Source organism: Aplidium turbinatum, chromosome 16, assembly GCF_918807975.1.
Source record: "Aplidium turbinatum chromosome 16, kaAplTurb1.1, whole genome shotgun sequence".
Classification (NCBI taxonomy): Eukaryota; Metazoa; Chordata; class Ascidiacea; order Aplousobranchia; family Polyclinidae; genus Aplidium; species Aplidium turbinatum.
Genome location: NC_137487.1, coordinates 8,617,883 through 8,640,389, shown reverse-complemented (window position 1 = coordinate 8,640,389; position 22,507 = coordinate 8,617,883). Strand labels below are relative to the sequence as shown.

The 22,507-nt window shown below is 36.1% G+C and overlaps 1 protein-coding gene across 2 annotated transcripts in view; it reads right to left on the bottom strand.

Moving 5' to 3' along the window:
- LOC145785719 (uncharacterized) overlaps positions 1 to 20,995 on the bottom strand; it is a 29,088-nt gene extending 8,093 nt beyond the window's left edge. The window contains exons 1-3 of one of the 2 annotated variants that reach the window (XM_082597414.1): positions 20,941 to 20,995; positions 8,476 to 8,589; positions 8,004 to 8,162 (exon numbers count right to left, since the gene is read on the bottom strand). In XM_082597414.1, coding sequence (XP_082453540.1) covers positions 8,004 to 8,162; positions 8,476 to 8,505 — 189 coding nt within the window. In that variant the 5' untranslated portion in view covers positions 8,506 to 8,589; positions 20,941 to 20,995. Of the gene's footprint in view, positions 1 to 8,003; positions 8,163 to 8,475; positions 8,590 to 18,414; positions 18,570 to 20,940 lie in introns of those variants that run through there. The other variant, XM_082597413.1, reaches the window with a different exon arrangement.
- Positions 20,996 to 22,507: the final 1,512 nt, after the last annotated feature.

The window sequence follows — 22,507 nt, the reverse complement described above, 5'->3', positions numbered from 1 at the left end:
GCAAATACAAGTTCATTTGAGGCGACTATAAATAACTTATGAACTTGTGCAATGTGCATTGCTTATATCAGTCCTGGTCTACAAAATGTGAAATTCTACCGTTCTGGGGCCACACACAAGGCCAGATGGATGGCCAAATTGATTCATTCCTATTAATTGGTGCTACTGGAAAATCAAATAGCTAAGTTACCTAAGGGAACTATCACATCAGGTTCACAAGTGGCTAAACTGAAAGATCTCATGAATTTTATTTCCCTCTTCTACTGTATATGGGTAAAAACAAATGAAATCAACACAGCACCGAAACCCGAATCTCTCAGATTTTAATGAAAATTACATGATATGAAGCCCTGTAACAAAAAATCATTTTCCCAAAATTTCGTCTTTCTACGTCGAGTACTTTTCGAGATAGAGTGATTTGAAATTTTAGTCATTTTCACCACTTGATGGCGCCATGTTTCACAGTTTTAACCATATCTCGGCCAATTTTCATCGTAGACACACGGTTGATAGCTCATTTGAAAGATAATTTTAAGCTCTATCAATCTATCTAAAAATAATGAAACTTTTTTTAATAATGAAAGAGGAATGTTGTGTTCTTGGTTGTAAACTTCCGACAAGCATAGCAAAAATATATATTTTCAAAATCAAAATTTTTTTTATTTTTTTTTAAATTTGATTCTTCTTCTACAGCCCAGCAAAATATTGTGTTGTGTTTTGACCATTCTGTGTGTTTTTTAGTCAATTCATTTTCCTTGCTCTAACAATTCACCATAGTTTGCTCTGCATAACATTGTAGCCTATTAGGATGAATTGTATACCCTATCTTGTCTGTACTGTAGCTATCTTGAAAGGACACTAGGCAAGGTGCATGCATGGTATGTGGATTTCAGGTTGTCATATACTGTACAATGCAGTGTGCCTTCTAGAATCTTGATCTACTGAAACAATGTTTGCTTTCTACTACAAAACTATCAGTCATATGTGAAAATATATATATTACCGTACATATTGGCTATTGCATAGTTTGCGCTGGTTAAGCCAGCATAAAATCGATAGCCATGATGTTTGGCAGCACATTAATACGGTTGTGTTCTTTCCATGCTTCAAAAGTTAATTTGAATTACTGTATTTCTTTACAATAGTTAGCTACAAACACCTACTTGCCCAAATGCCCGCTTAGCTTGCAACCCTGTTCAGTATTCAACCAAAATGTTTTCTTGGACTAGCCTATGCGATAAATGTAGTCATATCAATGACCTAAAACGTATGATCACGGAATATGAAGAAAACCTGCTCGTTGATTCAATCACATACAAAGCATGGGTGTCTGTTGAAATAAATAAATAAAAACAACTGAACTGTTGACCGCACACATTTGGAAACCTTAATAGGCCCCTAGACAAGTTTGTAGAGAGTCTGTTGGAAAAACTATTGATCCTTCAAAGACATAATTTTATAACTAAGCAATAACCTGCAAGTTTGAATCGAATGAAACAACAAATTGATGGCTCTGTTAAAATTTTGGGTGTTTTTGCTGAAAATTACTCTTTTTTTGTGCAAGATGCTGCTCAAAGTTATCATTGGACATGGACAAATATGCAGGCTACCATTCACCCATTGTAATTTACCACAATTTTCCTACTGCTCAAGATCCATCTACTTCTTTGAAACACATTTGTTTGGCCATAATTTCTGATACTCTTCAACACAATGCTGAAACTGTTCACACCTTTCAACGTCATCTATTCAAATATTTTCAATCTTTTAAGTTTCTTGTAAAAAAGGCAATCTATTTTACCATCACATAGAAAAGGCCGCTGTGATGGAGTAGGAGGTACCATAAAACACTTGGCTGCCAAACCAGCCTACAAAGAGTGTCTGATGACCACATTCGAACACCAACGCAAATTTTTGTTTGGGCAGAAAAGAGCTTAACAATAAGTGAAATGTTTGTATGTTGAGGATGAAGAAATTAAACGACATGCATCGGACCTTGAAGAAAGGTTTTCCTATGCAAACCCGATTCCAGGTAGGCTACACAAAAATTACATTTCTTTGAACCACTGACGAAATCTACTGATTACTGAGAAGCTGATATGAATGAATCTACTGAGAAGCTGATAGTCAAAGAATATTCATCGTCATCCAATTTTTCCACCGTAACAACAACACAGTTCAAAATTTTACAATGGGAAGAAATTACCTCATATGTTACATGTGTGTATGAGAAGAATTGGTGGCTAGCATATGTTTAGAAGAAGTTCATGAATAATGACGAGCTTGAACTAAAATTTCTGCATCCATATGGTCCTGTATCATCATATTCATTGCCAAGAAAAGATGATGTTCTGATAGTGCCACGCAATTCTCTACTTTCATCAGTGGATCCTCAAACTACTTCAAGCTCTGGAAGGACATATTCCCTCACCGACAACGAGTTGTTGCATGCCGAACAGATGCTAGCTTTAAAAGTTCAATTGCAACTTGAACAGTGAACTAACGTGTAATGCAGTGTTCCCACCAAAGTCAGTTATTTATGTAAAATATGTATTTTAAGCAATTTTCTAGGACTACATCTAAAAGTTTTTAAGGTTTTGTGCAACTTAGAACTTTCATTTGAAATCAATCAGCATATCAAATCTGTTGATTAGGAGGTGTGTCTACGTCATTTGGTGGGTATAGTCCTATACAGTACCGGTACTTTCTACTTTGCATGCAAATTAACAGTACGATCACGACAACAAAGATTCAGTGTTCATACTTTTGGCATACTGGTACTCAATTTTCGTGGTTTAAAATGAAAGTTAATTCATTGCTATGAAATGGCTGCTGCTTGGAATTTGTGCCAGAACTTGCGTTTTCGCGATAATGTTATAATTTTGCATGCAAAGTATAGAGCTATGCCCACCCAATGACGTAACACCTCCTAATCACCAAAATTGATTTAATGATTGCTTCCAATCAAATAAAGTTGCATAATTTTCATTGGCATGTTTGTAAAGTGTGGATTTTTTGGTATTTTATAAACTACAGTTAGCTTTGAGTGGATTTCCCCTGTAACAGAAATTAATATTATTAAAACCTTGGAGGGAACACTGATGTAATGTATGTATAATTGTATATTGTATATTTTTGACTTGTTCAAATAAAGTGACCAGCTTTTACTGTTTGTATATTTTATTAGTAGTCTAGTAGCGAGTTATGTCCACTAAAATTATTTATATTTGCTTATAGTTAACCTCTGAAAGTAACGGTCGACAATGTCATTGCTTAATCATGAATTTTTATCATTACATCTTGGCTATTGGATTTCATCTTTAGAACCTACAAAAAGCTATGTTGTATACCTACTATTATTTAAAGATTTCCTGACACACGCAATACAAACTGCTACAGTAGCCAACTTTATTCCTCAAGCTGAATTTGTATTTTTTTAAATGTTGCAGCATTGCGAAAATATAGAAATAATTTAAATCATCTGCCTCTGTATAACTCCCGATCTCTTCTTGCTTAATTATAGTCAAGTGGGGTAAAAAAAAATAGTGGGGTTATTGGGGTAAAAAAAAAACACTTACCATCTCACATCTAAAATGAGTAGATATTCACTCAACTTTTTTAGTGTCTGTTTAAGTGGTCTTTGGAGATTACTTTGAGGGGTAGAGGAAAAAGATTGGATTTGACAAAGAAGAGCTATGTTAAATAGAGTAAATATGGCCAGCGAAGTGTGCAAAAAAAGGTTCGGAGGAGTTTATTAAAGGTTTTTGCTAAATTTTAGTGATAGGTAGTATGAATGTTTTAATGTTATATTGTGAGTACTATGTTGTGAGGCTACTAGATGCAACAAAGACTGGGGCCTCCAAATGTTTGTGTGAATTATTATTGAGGTGTTTTTTTTACACCAATAAAATTCGTTGATTTGGGGTAAAAAAAAAACAGTGCATTTTATGGAATGTTTTGGCTTTGTATTGGTGTTATGTCAACTGCCAAGCAGTATATCACCAAAAAACACAAAAACAAACTTCTGGATGCATCAGTGCCAATGTATGCATGTGTTATGCACAATCAATTGATGTTTTCTGGAGTTGGGGGTCCGAGCTTAAGGTTAGTGTTGCGGGTTAGTCGATCAATAGCTCTGATTGAGAGTACAGAGTGATCCATTGATTGATAGTGCACAACACATACAATCATACATACACAAACTGTTGTTTTATTTTCTGTCTGTTGTTTTTTAGTTGTATGTTCATTCACAAACTGCTGGTTGATTTTTTGGGATTCACAATCCGCAAAATTTAATCGCCCACTTGCATGTTCAAACCAGAGCTGCAGATAAAATTCAGGATGGCGTGCATAAGTATACTAGACACAATTTTTTGTCTTGCTGCTGTTTTTATTACAGTAATGAGACTTTGCGATTTCACAATGTGTATTTTAATAAAAAGTGCATACAAAAATTGTGGGCAAAATCGTTTACATCATCATCATGACCCATCCGGTCAGTTTCGAGTATGGGTTCAGCATCTCTCACAGTCCTTGATATATGAGTTACACAAAGCTTCTTTCCTCTGGTGGAGAATCATTTACATTACATATGAAATCAATAGCAAAACATATGAAATCAAAATTATAATAATAAAGAAGAAGAAGCTGCTATACTAACAGGTGTTTTTTTTACCCCATGAAAATTTTTTTTACCCCAAAGCTGGGGTAAAAAAAAATTCAGGTATTTTGGGCATAATTTCCAAACCAGTTAATGGATTTAAAAAATTTCATTGGGGGATGATAGACATACATGGTCTGCATATTGTGACCAACTTTAGTGGTCATACTTGATAAGCTAAAAAATCTAGGACAACCTTTCTGAAAAAAATTTTTTTTTACCCCACTTGACTATATATTAAAGACACACTGTCTGAAGACCTCCTCTTCATCGAAACTGTACTTATTTATAATTAAGTTATCTCAGCATTTAGCTTGTTACTAATTCCCATGTAAGCTATCCTGCAGATACGTATAAAAAATTTAGTATCGATAAACAGAAAATAAAAAAAAATTTGAGTAAGGAAAATAAAATTATTAAAAACACACAGAATGGTCAAAACACAACACAATATTTTGCATGGCTGTAGAAGAAGAATCAAATTTAAAAAAAAACAAAAAAAATTTTGATTTTGAAAATATATATTTTTGCTATGCTCGTCGGAAGTTTACAACCAAGAACACAACATTCCTCTTTCATTATTAAATAAAGTTTCATTATTTTTAGATAGATTGATAGAGCTTAAAATTACCTTTCAAATGAGCTATCAACCGTGTGTCTATGATGAAAATTGGCCGAGATATGGTTAAAACTGTGAAACATGGCGCCACCAAGTGGTGAAAATGACTAAAATTTCAAATCACTCTATCTCGAAAAGTACTCAACGTAGAAAGACAAAATTTTGGGAAAATGATTTTTTCATACATTTTTACTAATGATGTGATTTTCATCACAATCGGTGTCGTCGAGGTTTTAAAATGCAAAATTTTGTGTTGATTTCATTTGTTTTCACCCATATATTGGTTTCGGTGTAGTGTTGCTGTAGATGCTCCTTGGAACCGTTTGACTATGTACAAGAACATTCTCAGATATGGAGCAGTGCATAAGTTGATATCAGATGCTGCTGAACGTAGCTTCAAACGTCAATTTTGGTATCTCTCTGCTGAGATGGTACCACTGGACTGGCACTGTTCAGCTCTGAAGTTCAGGAAGAGGTAAACATCAGATGGCTGATGAACTTATACATGTAAAACCTACAGATCCTGTTTTTACACCAGCAGATCGGTTTGGCACTGGCCAGCTACGGACCACGTTTTCCATCAGAAATCAATCTGGAATCAAAACTGACAGATTTTATCACAAAGGACTCTCGGTTCTTTTTCTCTGTTTTAGAGATAAATTATGATTTTCTTCCTTTATCAGTAGAGAAATGGTCTGAATCAGAGTCGTACCAGAAAGCTGTTTACAATGTGGCTGAACATGGAGTTAAACTGAGCACCGATTACCTACATTGTGCCAGAAACGAGGAACACTATCAAAACACTTTACAAATAGTCGAAGCTAACAGAAAAAACACACCTAATTTGAGAAAGGAAAAAAACTAATATCCTCTTGCACAGATTAGACTAGTCGATCACATTGCCTTCTGTGACAAACTGTGTTAGTAAAAGTTTACAGTTACTGTATATGATACATACAGATTCAATACCAGGCTTTCATGTAGCAAACTTACTAGCCTATATTGGTAACTTTCTATGGTATTTGATCTATATCGAGTGTGAAATTAGAATTTTAGACCACTTCCGCTCACTGGAGTTGTATTTTTAGCTAATGTTCCAACTGAACGCGTAAAAAATGTGAATTCACAGACAACTCGTATAGACAAGCATGTTCTTTTAATTCCCTGTACAATAGATAGTCGAACAGGCAAAAGTTTTATGCATATCATTTTGTTGAAACATACAAATTCTGTTGAGAAGCGTGAAAATACCGGTAATTCAATATTTACTTAATGGCAAACCTAAAAATTTGAATGGGATGGTGCCTGGTGGCCCACATAAACGTGCCCCAATTCTACTGATTTTTGGACCAGCAAAGATTCTTGGCTAGTGGAACAATCTCACAAATCTACAAGTCAATAGTACAAAAAAAAGTAAAAAACAAGGGGGTTGAGTGCACACTACCCAGGATGTGTTCAATGGTAAAGCTTATTCAGAAGCCAAATGCAAGTTTTGCCTCTATTAAACATTATATAAACTCAATTAAGTTAAGTGTGATCAGATACTTACAAACATTGTCAAAATAAACAATATATATCTAAAGCTGTAATAAATGCAATAGTTAAGTTTACACTATCAAATATATATATATGCGGCATGCAGCTGCACAATCGTATGCTTCTGTAGTCTATTGGACCTCATATCACCTCAACCACCTCATTGGACTAGAGGCCAGTTTGCACACAAATGGTCACATCCTCGTGTGTTTTACCTAGGTTACACTTTTTTTAGTATTTCATCCATAAAACTGCCCAAAATATCTAAAAATGCCATTTCTTTCCCATAAAATGCCTTTTTTAGAGCAAAAATGTCATTATGCAATTTTGGCTGCCCATGCATCATTTTAGACTGCAGAAGTGACTTCCTAAGACTTGATTTAGTGGGGTTAGACACCAAAATCATTAGCCTGCACCCACTAGAAAAAGTATTATGGCTAATTTAAGGAATTTTGCCTTGGCGGCCACTAGAGCGCTCTTGGATAGGGGTCAAAAAATGTTTTTTCAAGTACCAATGTAAAAGATAGCCCAAACTGCATCTTTTGGCAGATGCACTAAGCTGAACTCAAAAATTCGTTTTTTTTGATCCACCCTAGTGGTGAAGTCAACGTCTCAGGCAATGCACCGGTAGATGTAGAAGACAGCATGAGCCATGGAAATCTACCTGCTTCATTTGACGTTAGCATGCTGCCGGATCAGCTTCCGGCTCGGGAAGATTCCGTCAGCACAGTCAGCAGTCACCTGTCCGAACATTTTGCGGCAAATCCGAAAGCGCCACTTTAAAGATAGCAGGTCACGAGTCACACGCTTTTAAGGTTGCAAGAGAAAACATAAAAGAAGTTTGTTTAGTTTAGCAGCGCTCATAAGATCGTAAGGCGCAAGAAAGCAAACATATTAAAGCTTAATTGCTGCTGCGACGCTAAACGCAGTCTTTGTGAGAAAGACTAACCATTGCAAATTTGCGAACATACACATTCAATAAAATCTGTTTGAAAACTCTCGCCCACCCAGAATTCCTCTCTTCTAAGAAAAAATCGACGCCTAAGGCTATGGATAGGTTACCTACTAGTGTATAATATGGCATTTATATTTAATAAAATGCATTATCAGTATGGGCATTTCTGCAAATGTAGGTTACTTTGCTTAACAAATGTCCCATTCAACAGCAAACTAGAGTATGTACCGTACCGTGTTACTTGTGCGCAACAAGAGATGACAATCTAAATTCAATTCTCGAGCAGCGATAGCTGTAGCTCTACAGTGATTTGACTGAATGCTTCCACAGGTGATAACAGATTTGCATCCTTGAGCAATCGCTTCAGCAAACAAAAATTCCAGTTTTCGCACCTACAAGAATATAATCAAATAAATCACACCCGTCAATACACTTAAAATGAAAGAAACTTTGCTTCATGCACTTTACCTAACCAAAAGGGGATAATTCTTTATCAAGATATGGTACACAATTTATTGCAACTGTATTGTAGGAAAATATTAGTACCGATAATTTTAAATGTGACAGCAAGCTGTAAGAAAAAGGCTCACAAGAGTTTGGACCTAATTTTCCACTCCTGCATGATCTATGTTAGATTTTCAATAATTACCAGTCTGACAAAACTGGTGTGATAAAAACTACATAAAGTATGCGCTGTGCATATACCTTATTACCAGATAAACTACTTCCAGTCATATCGTCTCGCTTTATATGTATTTCAAATCCATTTGGTATGTTTGGAATAATCCATTTGTGGACAGGTGTCGGCACAGCTGCTAACTGAAAAAATATATGAAAACAAAACTCAATTGTATTTGTACAAACAGAGATGGAACAATTGCCATAAACAGTTGTGTAATTATAGCAAATGTTTTGGAAATATATGGACAAAAAATTCAAAAAGCTACATCAAGACTAGCTAGGATACAGATCAATAGGTTTATTAAAATCTAGCACTGCCCATTATTTTATTTCTTCTACGTTCTAGCAATTATATATAGCCAATTCTGTAATACAGCAAACACTAAACAGACCACATAGACATATAATTAGCTTTTACACAAAAAAAACACACTTTGGAATGATTTCAACCAACTGTGTTTGTTAGCATTAAACCTCCAAGCAAGATGCGCTGGCTCGACTCTCGGGGTGTGAGCTTGAGCAACGCATTCCAAGGACTGCTCTCCATTCAGAGACACTTAATGTGGATAGAACAATTTAAGGACAACAACTTTAACATCAAGTGGAAACTTCACTTTGTAAATCTCAGTGACTGGGCCAGTGGGCCTGCGTCAGTGGTTCAAGGCCCCTACGGCATAAAAGTATGCAAAACTGCCTGGATTAAGCTCTCAAAGAAGTTTTTCTAGTCTGAATATAAAGATTAATTTTAAGTTAATTTTAAATCAATTTTAAAAATTATACAACTTGGTGCAAAACTATAAAGTTGCTGCAATTTACAATCTTATGATGGATAGGCTGTGGTATGTGTTATCTATAGTAGGCTAATTACTAAAAAATTCATAGGCCTACAGAAAATATCCACAGAGAAATATCCTTTAAATCTGTAGGCCAACTATCAGACCGGATATTTTTCAAGAGAGGGGATATTTTCCTGGTGGATGTCTCCCAAGTGGATATTTTTCAAAATTTTGTGTGTGGATTTTTACTTACATTTGTATTCTACGATGCATGTTATATACCTATCTGTCCTATGTACTGTGGTGCTGTAGTCTGTTTTAAAGTAAACGTTAGGTAGTACGTATGAGCTATATATTCTTTATTTCTATTCTACTACAGTTGTTTAATAATTTTTTAACCTTTGTTACTTAGAACCTCACCCATTAACCCAAGCAAACTGTCAGCTTGAAGCAGTTGACTGCCTCAGTATCAATTGGGCTAGTATAAAACGCCTTGTTGAAGACGTCACAACTGAGAAAAATGCCGAGTGGTGAGAACATCTGCGTGATGTTTGAAAGGACGTGGGTTCAATACCACTCCAGAATGCATGGCTGTGTCTCGGCAAAGACACTTAGTGACATGCCAAAAGCAGCTACTAGAAGGCTATATGTCTTTTACTGTTTCCCATTGTATATATCCCATCTGTGAGTGTAGTGTAGCCTACTGTATGTTATCGAAACCGGCACAAGTAAAAACATGATTATTATTATTATCGTTACTCATGCAACAACAGTTTACCAGTTTCATTTTTTAAATTCAGAAATTGATTTCGCTATAGCCTACTGCTATAGCATCAGTCTAACAACAGCATGACTTGATGATGATTTGTAGTAATTTGGCTAGGCCTAAACGTTTAGGCTGTGACTATATTTACACTATATAGTGTAATAATAGCCTCAATAGTGTTGCCAGATAAGGAATTCTGCCCTAATTTGAGAAAAGTTTAAAGCTGTTGAAAACGAAAACTTGTATTTTGGAAATTTTTTTAGTCCTGGGCAAAGACCAAAACCCTAACCTTATTCCTAACTCTAACCCTTACCCTTCCTAGCTTTAATCCTAACTCTGGCAACACCTGATTGTAACCATGGCAACAAGTGTGGAAAAATAGCCATTTCGAAAGATTTAAGCAAGAAGAACAATTTTAAACTATATATATCTGGTGAACACTGATTAAATTTTAAATACAGTAGAATTCGCCTATAACGGCACCTCTAGGGGATTTGCAAAAACTGACGTTATAGCCGAATTGACATTATAAACGAACTACCGCAAACTATTCCACAACTGTCTTTTGATTAAACAAAGAGGTGTATAATCCAGTCAGGGTTACTTTGTACCACCAAACTGACAAAAGGCACGCAGAAAATACAGTAAACAAAGAAAAAGGTAGGCTACAGGAAATTTGCGCAATACAGCTCGTTACATAGGCTACAGTAGTAGAGAAGTTCATTGTTTATTAGCAAAAAAGGCATTGATCTTGAGCTGTTTTGGTTTTGACACGGATTTGACACAGCTGCTTTTTACACGTGATAGTTTTTCACGCGGGGAAAAAAAGTTATATAATTAGTTTATACAGTAGGCTACTGCACGTACAACTGTTACTTTGAGTTGTAGGTCAACTGTAGAGCTGCTTTTTACATGACTTTGTGATAGTTTTTCACGCGGGAAAAAAGTTAATTCAGTTAATTAAAGTCCCTGCTGCGAACGACTTGCAAAATAAAGGGAAGACATTTTGCAAGCAGCAGCGCTAACTGGATTAAAAGACTGACCTTTCGTGGTGAAGGTGATGGCTTAAAGTGACGTTATAAACGAACAAAAGATGTCTGGGGACCAATAAAGGGTGCTGTTACATGCGAATTGACGTTATAGGCGATGCTGTTGTAGCCGAACTACAATGTACGTAAAAGATAGGAATTCTGCCGGGACCGAGCGAAATGTGACGTAATATGCGAATTGATGTTATAAACGAAGCCGTTATAGGCAAATTCTACTGTAACATTTTGAGATACAGAAGGCTATAAGGTACAGTACATTAATCTAGACCCGGGCTTTTCAAACTATGAGTTGCGACTAGAGATGTAAATGCAAAAAAAACGAACCGTTTTTTTAAAAAAAAACGTGTTTTTTTTCAAAAAAAACTTGAGCCAAAAAACACTCGTTTTTTGGTTTTTTTTGTTTTTTTTATATTTTTCTGAAAAAGTTGCAATTTTTTTGCATTTTACAGCTTAGTTTCATTATAGTGCTCTTGAAAAACATTAAATTACTAAAAATAGTTTTATTGGTGTGCTGAAATTCCTAAGTGTTTGTGTTTGGCAGCATATATTCTTGCATAGTCCTATGAGGACCTATGTTGTTTCGCTTTCTTCTTCATTCTCTGGCATGTTTGTGGCAGTAGACCTGACAAACATTGAATTAATGAAATTTGATACATGACATAATGTAGATGAGTTAATTTCTTTTTCCTTTTATGTAAGTTAGCCTATGATGTTAGTATACTGTGGTACTGGTTATTCTTGTACACACTCAATGGGTTGACGAAATTTTGACAAAACAAGGTGGCAGTATTCAGTACACACATTTACCTTGTTTGTGGACGTGGTAATTTACTAATGCAAGCTATTGCCAATAGCTTGTTTAAACATGTTTTGTAACTGATAGCTTGCCAACGATGTATATGCTTTATAAATGTTGAAACAGAAGTATTCTTTTCATGTGTTGTAAGATCTTGGATTGGACACTTCGTCATTGATGCTTCTTGCAGATTATTTGGGACATATAATGCAAGAGACCTTATCACTGATATTTTTAGCTGTCAAAAGTTAGTGCATTTGTCAGAAAAGGTTTAGGTTAATGTTCCTTTCAAATGCCCACCACCCATGTTGACTATTGCTAGTAACTACCATTCTACCAACCTTGAATGAAGAAATTTTTCCTTTAAAGTGGAGTTTTTCAGCACTGCTCAGTGCTCAGTGTTCACATAGTGAATAAATGCTTTATAATGCTTTTCCTGACAAGAATAAAGTTTTACCCATATTCCCACAATGCAGGATAAAGATACAAAACAAACATCAAAGATGAAAACTTATTTTATTTGAGAACTAGGCCTACTGTTTTTTGAGATAAAAAGAAATTGACCTCTTGTCGTTACGCACCAATAAAACCATGATGCAAACTTTAATTTTTTTTATTGGGCAGAGGAAAGATTGACGAAAAGTTAGGCAAAAACAAAAAAAGTGCTAAAGTCTCAAAGTTCTGCAAACTAGTTCAAATTGGATGGATTAAGTGCAACCAATAACCATACTTCTTTTAAACATGTCTATGACAGCACAATGGTGTGATTAAGGGAAAACAAACATGACTATGACGTCACAAAGGATTATTGAATCTCTTCAGGGAAAATAAAAAAACATCAAAACGTTTCCATCTTTCACTACATTTAAATGTGATTTGGGCTAAAAGTTGGGACTTTAGCACTACACTGCTTTTGCCAAACTTGTCATCAATCTTTCTTCTACCCAATTATTTTTTTTTTAAATTTACGCACCATGGTTTTATTGGTGCGTAACGACAAGAGGTTAATTTCTTTTTAGCTCAAAAAGTAGTAGCCAAAACTTGTTTTAATATTCATAAACAGATAGCCCACCCCATAAAACATGGGGGTAGAGCTAAAACTTATGTAAATATGTTGAGCGGTTCTTGAGATATGGCCGTTTTTCTATTGCTCCTTATCTATAAAGCCACTTAGTGGCTAAGGTTATTTCACTTATAACTCGAGAACCGCTTGTGTGATTTTCATCACGTTTGCACCAAATGCACATCAACTGGAACAATCTCTTGACGTTGTACTGGTAATGGTGTGCTGGTGAAAAGTGCCTTTGTGAAGTACAGAAACAGGACCCTGACCACCTGGTCCTAACGTAACATGCCCATTAACCAAAATCCCAGGTGGCTTCGAAACTGTACACGAGTGTGGTACTGCATTTAACAACTGGCTGAACCAAATTACAGACAATACTTGAGATGTGCCAACCATAGGACACTGTGTTACTATTTGAGACGATGAGAAACCTTTATGGCTCGTGTGTTGAGACTTGAGAGACATATTGTCTCATTTGAAAGATGTTATACGAGTTATGAGACTATTTTTTTGTTGAAAAAGACGCTATTGCAATGAGTTTACCCTAATTGCTGCATATTGCGACATTTAATAAAAACATAGGTAAAAAAAACAAAAAAAAAGAATAAAAAACAAAAAAAACGATAAAAAACAAAAAAAACGAGCTCGTTTTTTTTAAAAACAAAAAAAAACGTTTTTTTACATCTCTAGTTGCGACCTTAACCAGGGTCACAAATTGTAATGATAAAGTCATCAAATAATTTGAAAAAGGGCCAAAATCAAATACTTTACACTGGAAACTGCCCACAAAAGGGTCACATCAAAATTTATTGTTTGAAATGGGCCGCACAACAAAAAAGTTTGAGAAACCCTGCTTTAGACTTGTATAGGCTAGTACAGTGGTTCCCAACAAGGGGGGAATTCCCCACTAGAGGGAAATTTTGCAATTTTCAGGGGGAAATTTGGCTTTAGGATTGTAAACCTTTTTAAGCTTAGTAAGTTGACCTGGACTAGAGTGTTAAGGAAGAAATTATTATTAGATTAACTCCCGATTATGCAACTGTGCACTGATATAGATGCAGACCATCACGTAGGCCTACTTCTTTTTCATTTAAATCAGTGGTTCCCAACCTTTTGGTTGTCACGGACCCCTCTAGACAAATTATTAATTCTGCGGACCCCTACCTAAATTTTGCCTCAACTACTGTACTGTGTCATATTGTATTGTCGCTATGACTCCTGCGGCAAATATCAGGTTAAACAGTTGCTCAAATAAGAAAATGAATGAATTGTTCAAGAAATGTCAGCAGTATTTGAATATTAAGGTGACCCAAAGTGCCATGCCGAAACTTTTTCAACGTAAGCAAATTTAATGAGAGGGCTGTTGTTGCCTTTCCTGAACTAAACGACTGAACTGTGGTTGAGTTTGACAATGCAACACGCATGTCATCTTCAACGTTCAGGCGATTTCGATGTTTAGTTTTTATTGTAACAAGAGCTGAGAATCCTGCCTCGCAAAGGTTAAGTGGTTATGAATGGTAACAAAACAATAATCGCTTGCTTTGCCAAGAATGGGTAGGTTTGCAGTTGTGAGCACCAAAATTCTTCCACAGTTTTTGAATGAAATTCAATGCGTAATAATTCTTTTAATCTCAAATCAATTAGGTCATCTTTACTGAGATCGTCATCGCTAATGTCGTTCAAGTCAAAAAGAAAAAGGATTTCGAATCCATGTTTCAACTTCAATCGGCAGGTGTTCTAAATAAAAATAACGTCGAAATGACATTTGCAGGGTTTCCAAGTGTGCGCAAAATTTTTCTCCCATAGAGATCAAAAGAGTACATTCTCTTTGAGTTTCATCCATCAAGATAAGATCTTCTAACATTGGAAAGTTAGCGTAATTACCTGCTTCCAATCTGCGTTTTCAAACCGGCAACTTGGCTAAAAACGCCTTCAGTTTTTCAGCTGCATCAATTATTGTCACACCTGGTCCTTGATTATGCCATGCAATGCCATGATTAACACTTTTAATATGACCCAAAATATCGGCTAAGTAGGCCATGCCGTACACTTCCTTTCGCTTTCAAAAGAGTTGATAGGGTCATGCGGGGTCAAACGGGACACTTTTTCAGTTTTTTGAATGCCACATAAAACCTATGATGAAATTTAAAAAAAAAATATTTACCACAGAGCATTACACCTTTCAGCAATGAAATAAGACATTTTTCAAAAAAATTGAAAACTTGCAAAAACATAAAAAAATGTGCTAAGCTGGGGTAGGTGTGGCCCGTTTGACCCCATCAGCTGTGGGGTCAAATGGGCCACAACTTCTAAACGTCTAAATGGTAAGGAAAGAACTTTAATTTTGCTGTTTTATCACATACCTGTTGGGTGGCATGTATTTTGTTCAAGTGATGCTCAACAATTTTAGCAATAAAGGCCTTCTACGCCTTTTTCAGATAAAGGTAGAACACATAATTTGCACTGCTCTTTTTTGCAACTAAAATTGAACGATATGAATAAGGAAACATTTTACAAATGTTCAATTTTAAACGGGCAGTCATAAACAGAGTAAAAAGGGCCAAGTCAAACAGCAGGGTCTATAGTTGACAATTGAAATAGGATACTATACAATAGGGTGATTCATAAATTGGGGAAAAGTTAAAAGTTTGAAATTCAAGTCTGACACCCTCTCGCATCGTGTCAATACCTGAAAAAATAATCCTGTCAAATTTTTGGGGCAACTGAAAACATTTTTAAGGTTGCTACCTACTTTGAAAGCTTCACCGAATACACTAATAGCAACACGGGATTACATGATAGGAATATAATGACAAAATTACTCAAAATTAATTAGTTCAGTGTTGACAGATGTCCAGAATGTTACTAGTTATAGTTATTGCATCAGTGTAGACTTATTCCTATCTGGATACAGCTGTCTGAAGGTTTAGACTGTCATGAGGAGGAACTGCTTTTGCTCTTTGTCATTGGTGTGCAGAAAATTGTATTCGCACATCATGCTCAAATTTGTATTCGCCACTCCACATTCAGTTATGTCATTCACAACTCTCATGCCAAGTAGAGTCGATTTTGTAGCAATGTAGGTGTCATTGGGTTCCTAAAGAGTTGGGTCTTGACTCAAAAAGTCAAAATGCAGTTCAATAATTTTTAAAAATCGTGTGTTGTTTGCTGTGATGAAGTCCTGCAGTTCTTTCCTATTGACAGTTATCAAGTCCACAATGGCACGTTTAGAAGGGTTCTCAAATCTTGGACTTTTCAAAGCCTTTACCACTTTCAGTTTTATGCTTTCTATTTTCTTTTTGCTCAAGAAGAAAAGGCATGTCTAGAGCTAATCATGCAACCAACAGCTAAGTCTAATAGTAATAATAGGCCTGTTTACCTAAAAAAATACCATATAAATTAAATAGAATTAAAAAAGTTATGCAAGTGAGCTATAACTTGTCAAAAAGCCAATGTGGCCCATTTGACCCCATTTTATTTAAACAGAAAAATTACAAAAAGTAAAAAAGTGGGACTATTAATATTTTCAACATACTAATTCAGCATTCTGGGGTGTATGCTGTTCAGTAAATTTTCATTGCAGCTTAATTAGTTTTTGTGGTATACCAAAGTTTTTTTGGTAAATTTTCAAATTTTAATATTTTCACATTTTTTGGCCACTTTTTGCATCATCTAAAGTATATTTTCCAAGTGTAGATCTGTGTTTGTTTTACATGATGCAAATCTATGGGAAAGCAGCTTTAAAATGAGCTATTAACTTCCGATTTTAGAAAAGAATAAGTAGGAAAAAAATGTGATAAGTAAACAAAGTAACAGAATGGCCCGTTTGCCCCCGCGTCCCATTTGACCCCGCTTGACCCTACCTCATTTTTTAGCTGCTGCAGTCGTTTTAAAACTTCTCCTCTAGATAACAAACGTACCTCAAAATGATACAAAAGTACTTCGTAATCTGACCCTACTTCTTGACAGAGCGCTTTAAAAGTACGGTGTACTTGACACATTTGCATTTAAACAGAGAAATGAAAGTAAAAAGAACGATTTTCTTTTTTTTCCCGAAATTCATCAAGGTAATCACGGACCCCCAAATGCTTTCTCACGGACCCCCAAGGGGTCCGCGAACCGCAGGTTGGGAACCACTGATTTAAATACTGGATGGCTTTCATGAGGAAACGTAACCAAACAAGTGTTTGAGCTCAGAGACAAGTTTAAATTATTTTTTGACCTTTAAATAAAATTGGAATTTGTTTCATTGCTGAATGATGACAGATGGATTAGATTCCTTGCTTATTTGGTTGATATGTTTGGTCCATTGAATAAACTAAATCTGAAAATGCAAGGAAAAAACACCAATATATGGTATATATTCAAACGCCATCTCCGTTCAAAGATTGCGCACCCACGTCCCACATGGGTTATCTGTATCCATGAGCCATTGACATATTGATACCATGTGAATTACAAACTGTATATACTGCTTCGTTCTGGCTCAAGGCAGGTTGGAAGAGAGTGATTGATTTATGTCACTGTCATTAGGCTCTGCTGTCCTGGTCGCTGGGGAACTACGTATTGTCTCGCCTCTACTTTTCAAACACCCTGGCTTGCGTGGCCTTTCCAAGAGCAGATGCCAGTACCGCTCAGCATTATTTAAAGATGCTTTGGAAGCTTTCACCAGCAAGCTTGATATAATAGAAAGAGAAAAAGTTAGAATGAACAATTGAACATGTAACTATGTTTAAAGAATTGTTATCAGTGCTGGTTGTTGACGGCAAAAAACAAGTTCTTCCAGAGTTAGAAAAATAATTGATTTTGCAACATCTCACAGCATTAGAACTGGAATTCATTCGACATTTTTCTGAAATTGATGACGATGATCTTGATTTAATATGAAATTCATTTACATTGTTGATGGAAAAACTTCCCGATAAATTGCAGGATGAATTTTTAGAACTCAAAACGGATTCTTGCAAGAGACCTATTCAGAGAAAATCAATCACTGGATTTTGGCCATTAATGTGTAATTCCTATTCCAAAGTGGCTGAGAAGTTTCTTTCCATTTGCTTCCACTTATCTATGCGAATCAGGTTTTTCAATTCTTGCAAATGAAAGCAAAACAGAGTAACAGATTAGACGTGGAGAATGATATTCGTTGTGCTCTTTGCAATACTCTTTCAGCATTCATGAGTTGTCAAAACAAAAAATCACAATTTTTACAAAGGCTGTTAAATGCAATGACTCTTAAATTTTGAATGTATTCTTTGAATAAAATACTTTTCCGCAACGTTCTTCATTAATTAAATTATTTTAGTATGAAAAGAAATATTACAGTCTAAAAAGCTTTTTACTAGTGAAAGTTTAGTTTATATTCCAAGACTTAGATTACAATATTAATGTTTAAACGAGTTTTTTACAAACTAAAATTATAGGGGGGGAATTTACATTTGAATATCGACAAAAAGGGTTCACCGGATCAAAAAGGTTGGGAACCACTGGGCTAGTAGAATAGTACAAACCACAACTCTTGTTTTTGGAATCAATTTTAGCTTCATAGCCCATTCCGGTACTTTGTAAGGCACAATGGACAAGTATTTATTCACTTTGAATGACATTTCAGTTAGAATAGCCTAATATAACAGCAAACTCAACCTAAAAATCAGCACCCAACAAGTGCAGTAGGCTATAAATTCCACCACTCCCAGGACAAGAAACAATAACTTAAACTGGATCTTGAACTTCAATCGTCATAGACTACTGTGTGATGTGCAATCTGACCTTAAAAGGAGCTCAACACCTTGCTCTCCTGTGCCACATCAAAATGGGCTTTTGCCTGAAGATGGGTTTCATTTATGCCCCGTTTTCTTTTCCCACCCTATCATTATTATGATGACTGCTCATGCACACAACTGGCAAATTCAATCCACAACACTTTTCATTAGGTTGTCATTGTATCGACGCCACAGTGGTTGCGTAGTAACTCCATCACAGAATCATTCATTACCGTGACGGTATCTTCGCCAACTGGATATCTGCCATGACCAGGGAATCTTTTTAACACCTGTTCGGTGTTTGCGGTCTAAAGGATGGAGTCCAGTGCCACGAAATCCCGCTACCAGGTTTTCAACCGGAAGGCTATCACATAACAACTTCAACATCCCAAGAAACTGACTCTTAGGAATCGATCCCTTGATCCTGGTCTCTTTTTGCCAGTTTTTGAGCATCTTACTCCAGGTTTGCTTGGCTGGTCCAAATACCGCTGCATTAAGTGGCTGACAAAGATGGGTTGAGTTGGGTGGCATTGTCATAAACCTAATATTTTGTTCTTCTGCTTTTTTTATGACAATTGGGGAGAAATGAGATCATAAATTATCACCAAATATTGCTTTACTTCCATCTTTGCTTCTTACATCAGGAAGGAAAACTTTACAAAACCAGTTTTCAAATGTTCTGGAATCAAACAAGCCACTGGGTGTTGCATAATATCCCGCTCCTTCTGGACCCCCCTCAGTCCAAGAGGAATATATATTTTTAGCCTTATACATATACAACCATTGGAGGAAGATACTCTCCAGCAGCATTTCCACAAAACATCACACTAATGGACTGTTTAGAATGATCCATTTTTTGCTGGATTCGGCAGAGACCTCTGGGCACAATCACTGTTTTCGCTCCTGGATCATCACTTCAGTGACGTTTGTTTTGTCATAATTGTACAAATGGTCTGCATCAATTCCTTGCAATGTAATTTCTAGATTATTAAAATACTTGTTCAGTATTTCTGCTGACAGTTCAGCACGCTTGCTTTTTACATTGTCCACTAATCTTTTCGAAAGATTGTGGCATTTAATACACCCATCTAGCCAATCTTCACCAGGTAAATTGTTAGTGAATTTGGCATCAACAATGCCACGAGCATACAGGTAAGTTTTTACTAAATTGTGAATGTCCATTCCTCCAAGAGGAACTTTCCATTCTGTTAAAACAGAAATGGTTTTTATAATGTGACACTCACATTCAGGCGCGGATCTAGGAGTTTTTTTTGGGGGGGGCCAGAAAATTTGAAAAGGAATTAAAAAGTAAGAAAAAGATAAAACAGATATGAACAATCAGTGGCATAGGCAGGACTTTGGGGGGTTTTGACGGCCGGCGGGCGAAGCCCGACAGCGTGTTCGCCAAAGGTGACACCCAGCGGCGGGGGGTCTGGGGGGCCTCCCCCAGAAAATTAAAAAAAATTACTTTGAATTTGGGGCCTTCTGAGAGCATTTTCAACAAAAATATGGGTATAAATATTCCTGTAAAATGGTGCTGTCCGGTGGCATAGCAAAAGGATAAGATCATGTTTTCTTGGGCATTTTTCGGAAATAAAGTTAAGTCTCTATGTTTTCTTGTTGCTAATTCCTGGCTGAGATGTTTGAATGTTTGGTATTGGCAAAACTCTCTCTTTTAATGCAGTTTTGCTTAAAATTAGGCAAACTTTGTTTTAGAGACATAGAGACTGAAAGCATCATTCTCAATATCATGACGTCACACGCGTGCCAAAGGGGGGTTGTAACCCCCAACCACTGTGAACAATGACACTACGACATATACGATATTATATGCTATAAAATAGACATTAAAACAGCCATGTTCATCAATAAATTTTACTGGAATAAAAATTGCTAAGCATGCAAAGTAAACTTGAAATCTGGTTTAAAACCCTGTATGCAGTGTCCATGACCAATTGGATGTTTGTATGTTTGCAGACATATAGCCTACGGTAATAATAAATTGATTGAAATTATGATGAAGACTAAAAACTATAAAACAATTCAGGTTTCAGATTGTTTCAACTGACGTCATTTGGCTCAGCGTTGGTTTCAGCTGAGCCAGCTCCAACATGTGTTGCTATTAAAATGTAGCCTATAATCGTATAATCGATGGATAATTTCAACCTTAAGAATGACAAAAAATAATCCCCCCCCCCCCAGGATAAGTTAAGTCCGCTAAGGGACTAATATCAGCTGTTTAGAAGCATATCAAACTATTCAACAATTTCTCACAAAATTTCAAGGGGGGCCCGGGCCCCTTGGGCCCCCCATAGATCCGCGCCTGCTCGCATTCGTCACTCAATCGTTTCTGGCCACCAAGCATTTTTGAATGAAGTCCTTTCATCTTGTTCCTTGAGGTACCAAATGGTATATTATTTAGCTTGGAAGCTTTTCGGATAGAGAGAGCTCCACTACGAACTTCTTGAAGTGCTTTGGATAGCATTGCTTTCGAATAACCTGAGCTGTACGTTCTCGATCCAAGTTTTCGCTTGTAGTTTCTAGGCATCTTCTGAATTAAATTAGCAGCTATGGACACAATAATTAGTCTAAATCTGCATTAATTAAAAATAGGCAGTGGCTATTTGACCGGCTCCGGTCTTTGAATCTGAAACACTATTTGACCGGTCATGACGTCACTGCATAAGCACTTTTTTCTTTTTCTCTTTTAAAGCAACAGACAAGAAGCGCCGAGATAAGTTCTAAATTCAACACGTATTCTTCAACTCAGTCCGTGGCGCGTGCGATACGTCTCCGGCTGCCAATCTAGACGGGTTGAGTTCGATACCATCCGAAAGCATTCTTTTTTTTCATTTATTTTTTATTTCAATTTTGACCCGAAGCGCATTTATGTGGTCAATTTTTAATTTGAGTAGCCTACAGTCCAAGTTAGTTAATAGTTCTCAAGTATAGTTCTCAAGTTAGTTATATATATACAATACTTCTTTTAAAAGAAATGATAATGGTAAAACCATTTTTTAAAGAAGTATTGTATATAACTAACTTGAGAGAAAAATGTAGGGTCGTTCGGCAACACACGTTCACTTATGACAATCGGAAAACTACCAAGAGAAATTCTCAAATTCCAGCAAATTAAAAAAACTCTAACAGTATTACTCACATTTGAAAAGACATAAAAAATGGGCTGTAGGCTACTCAAATTAAAAATTGACCACAAAAATGCGCTTCGGGTCAAAATTTAGATAAAAAATAAATGAAAAAAAAGAATGCTTCCGAACTCATCCCCTCTAGATTGGCAGCCGGAGATGTATCGCACGCGCCACGGACTGAGTTGAAGAATACGTGTTGAAGTTAGAACTTATAAAGGCGCTTCTCGTCTGTTGCTTTGAAAGAGAAAAAGAAAAAAGCGCTTATGTAGTGACGTCATGACCGGTCATATAGTGTTTCAGATTCAAAGACCGGAGCCGGTCAAATAGCCACTGCCTTAAAAATATCTGTTATTAACAAGACAAACTGACTGTTATTAACAGGACCAACAAGCCGGCAAAAGAACTGCTTTATTATTGGAATTGCTCAAGTCACTGGCTAACCTTACTTTAGCAGTGTAACCTCGTGAGTCATTGTGTGCCACTAAAAGCACGTGATCTATCCATATTTACCGAATATAAGTGATCTATTACCGGTACGATATCAATAATAAATTTCTGACAGATGGAAATTGGCCTTAACACAAATGTTAAGTTTATGGTCCAAAAAGTGAGTACATTGTCAAATGTTAACTATTAATTCAAAAATATTTTCTTCCCCAATTTTTTGGCCTCTTGGAAACTCCGATAAAAAT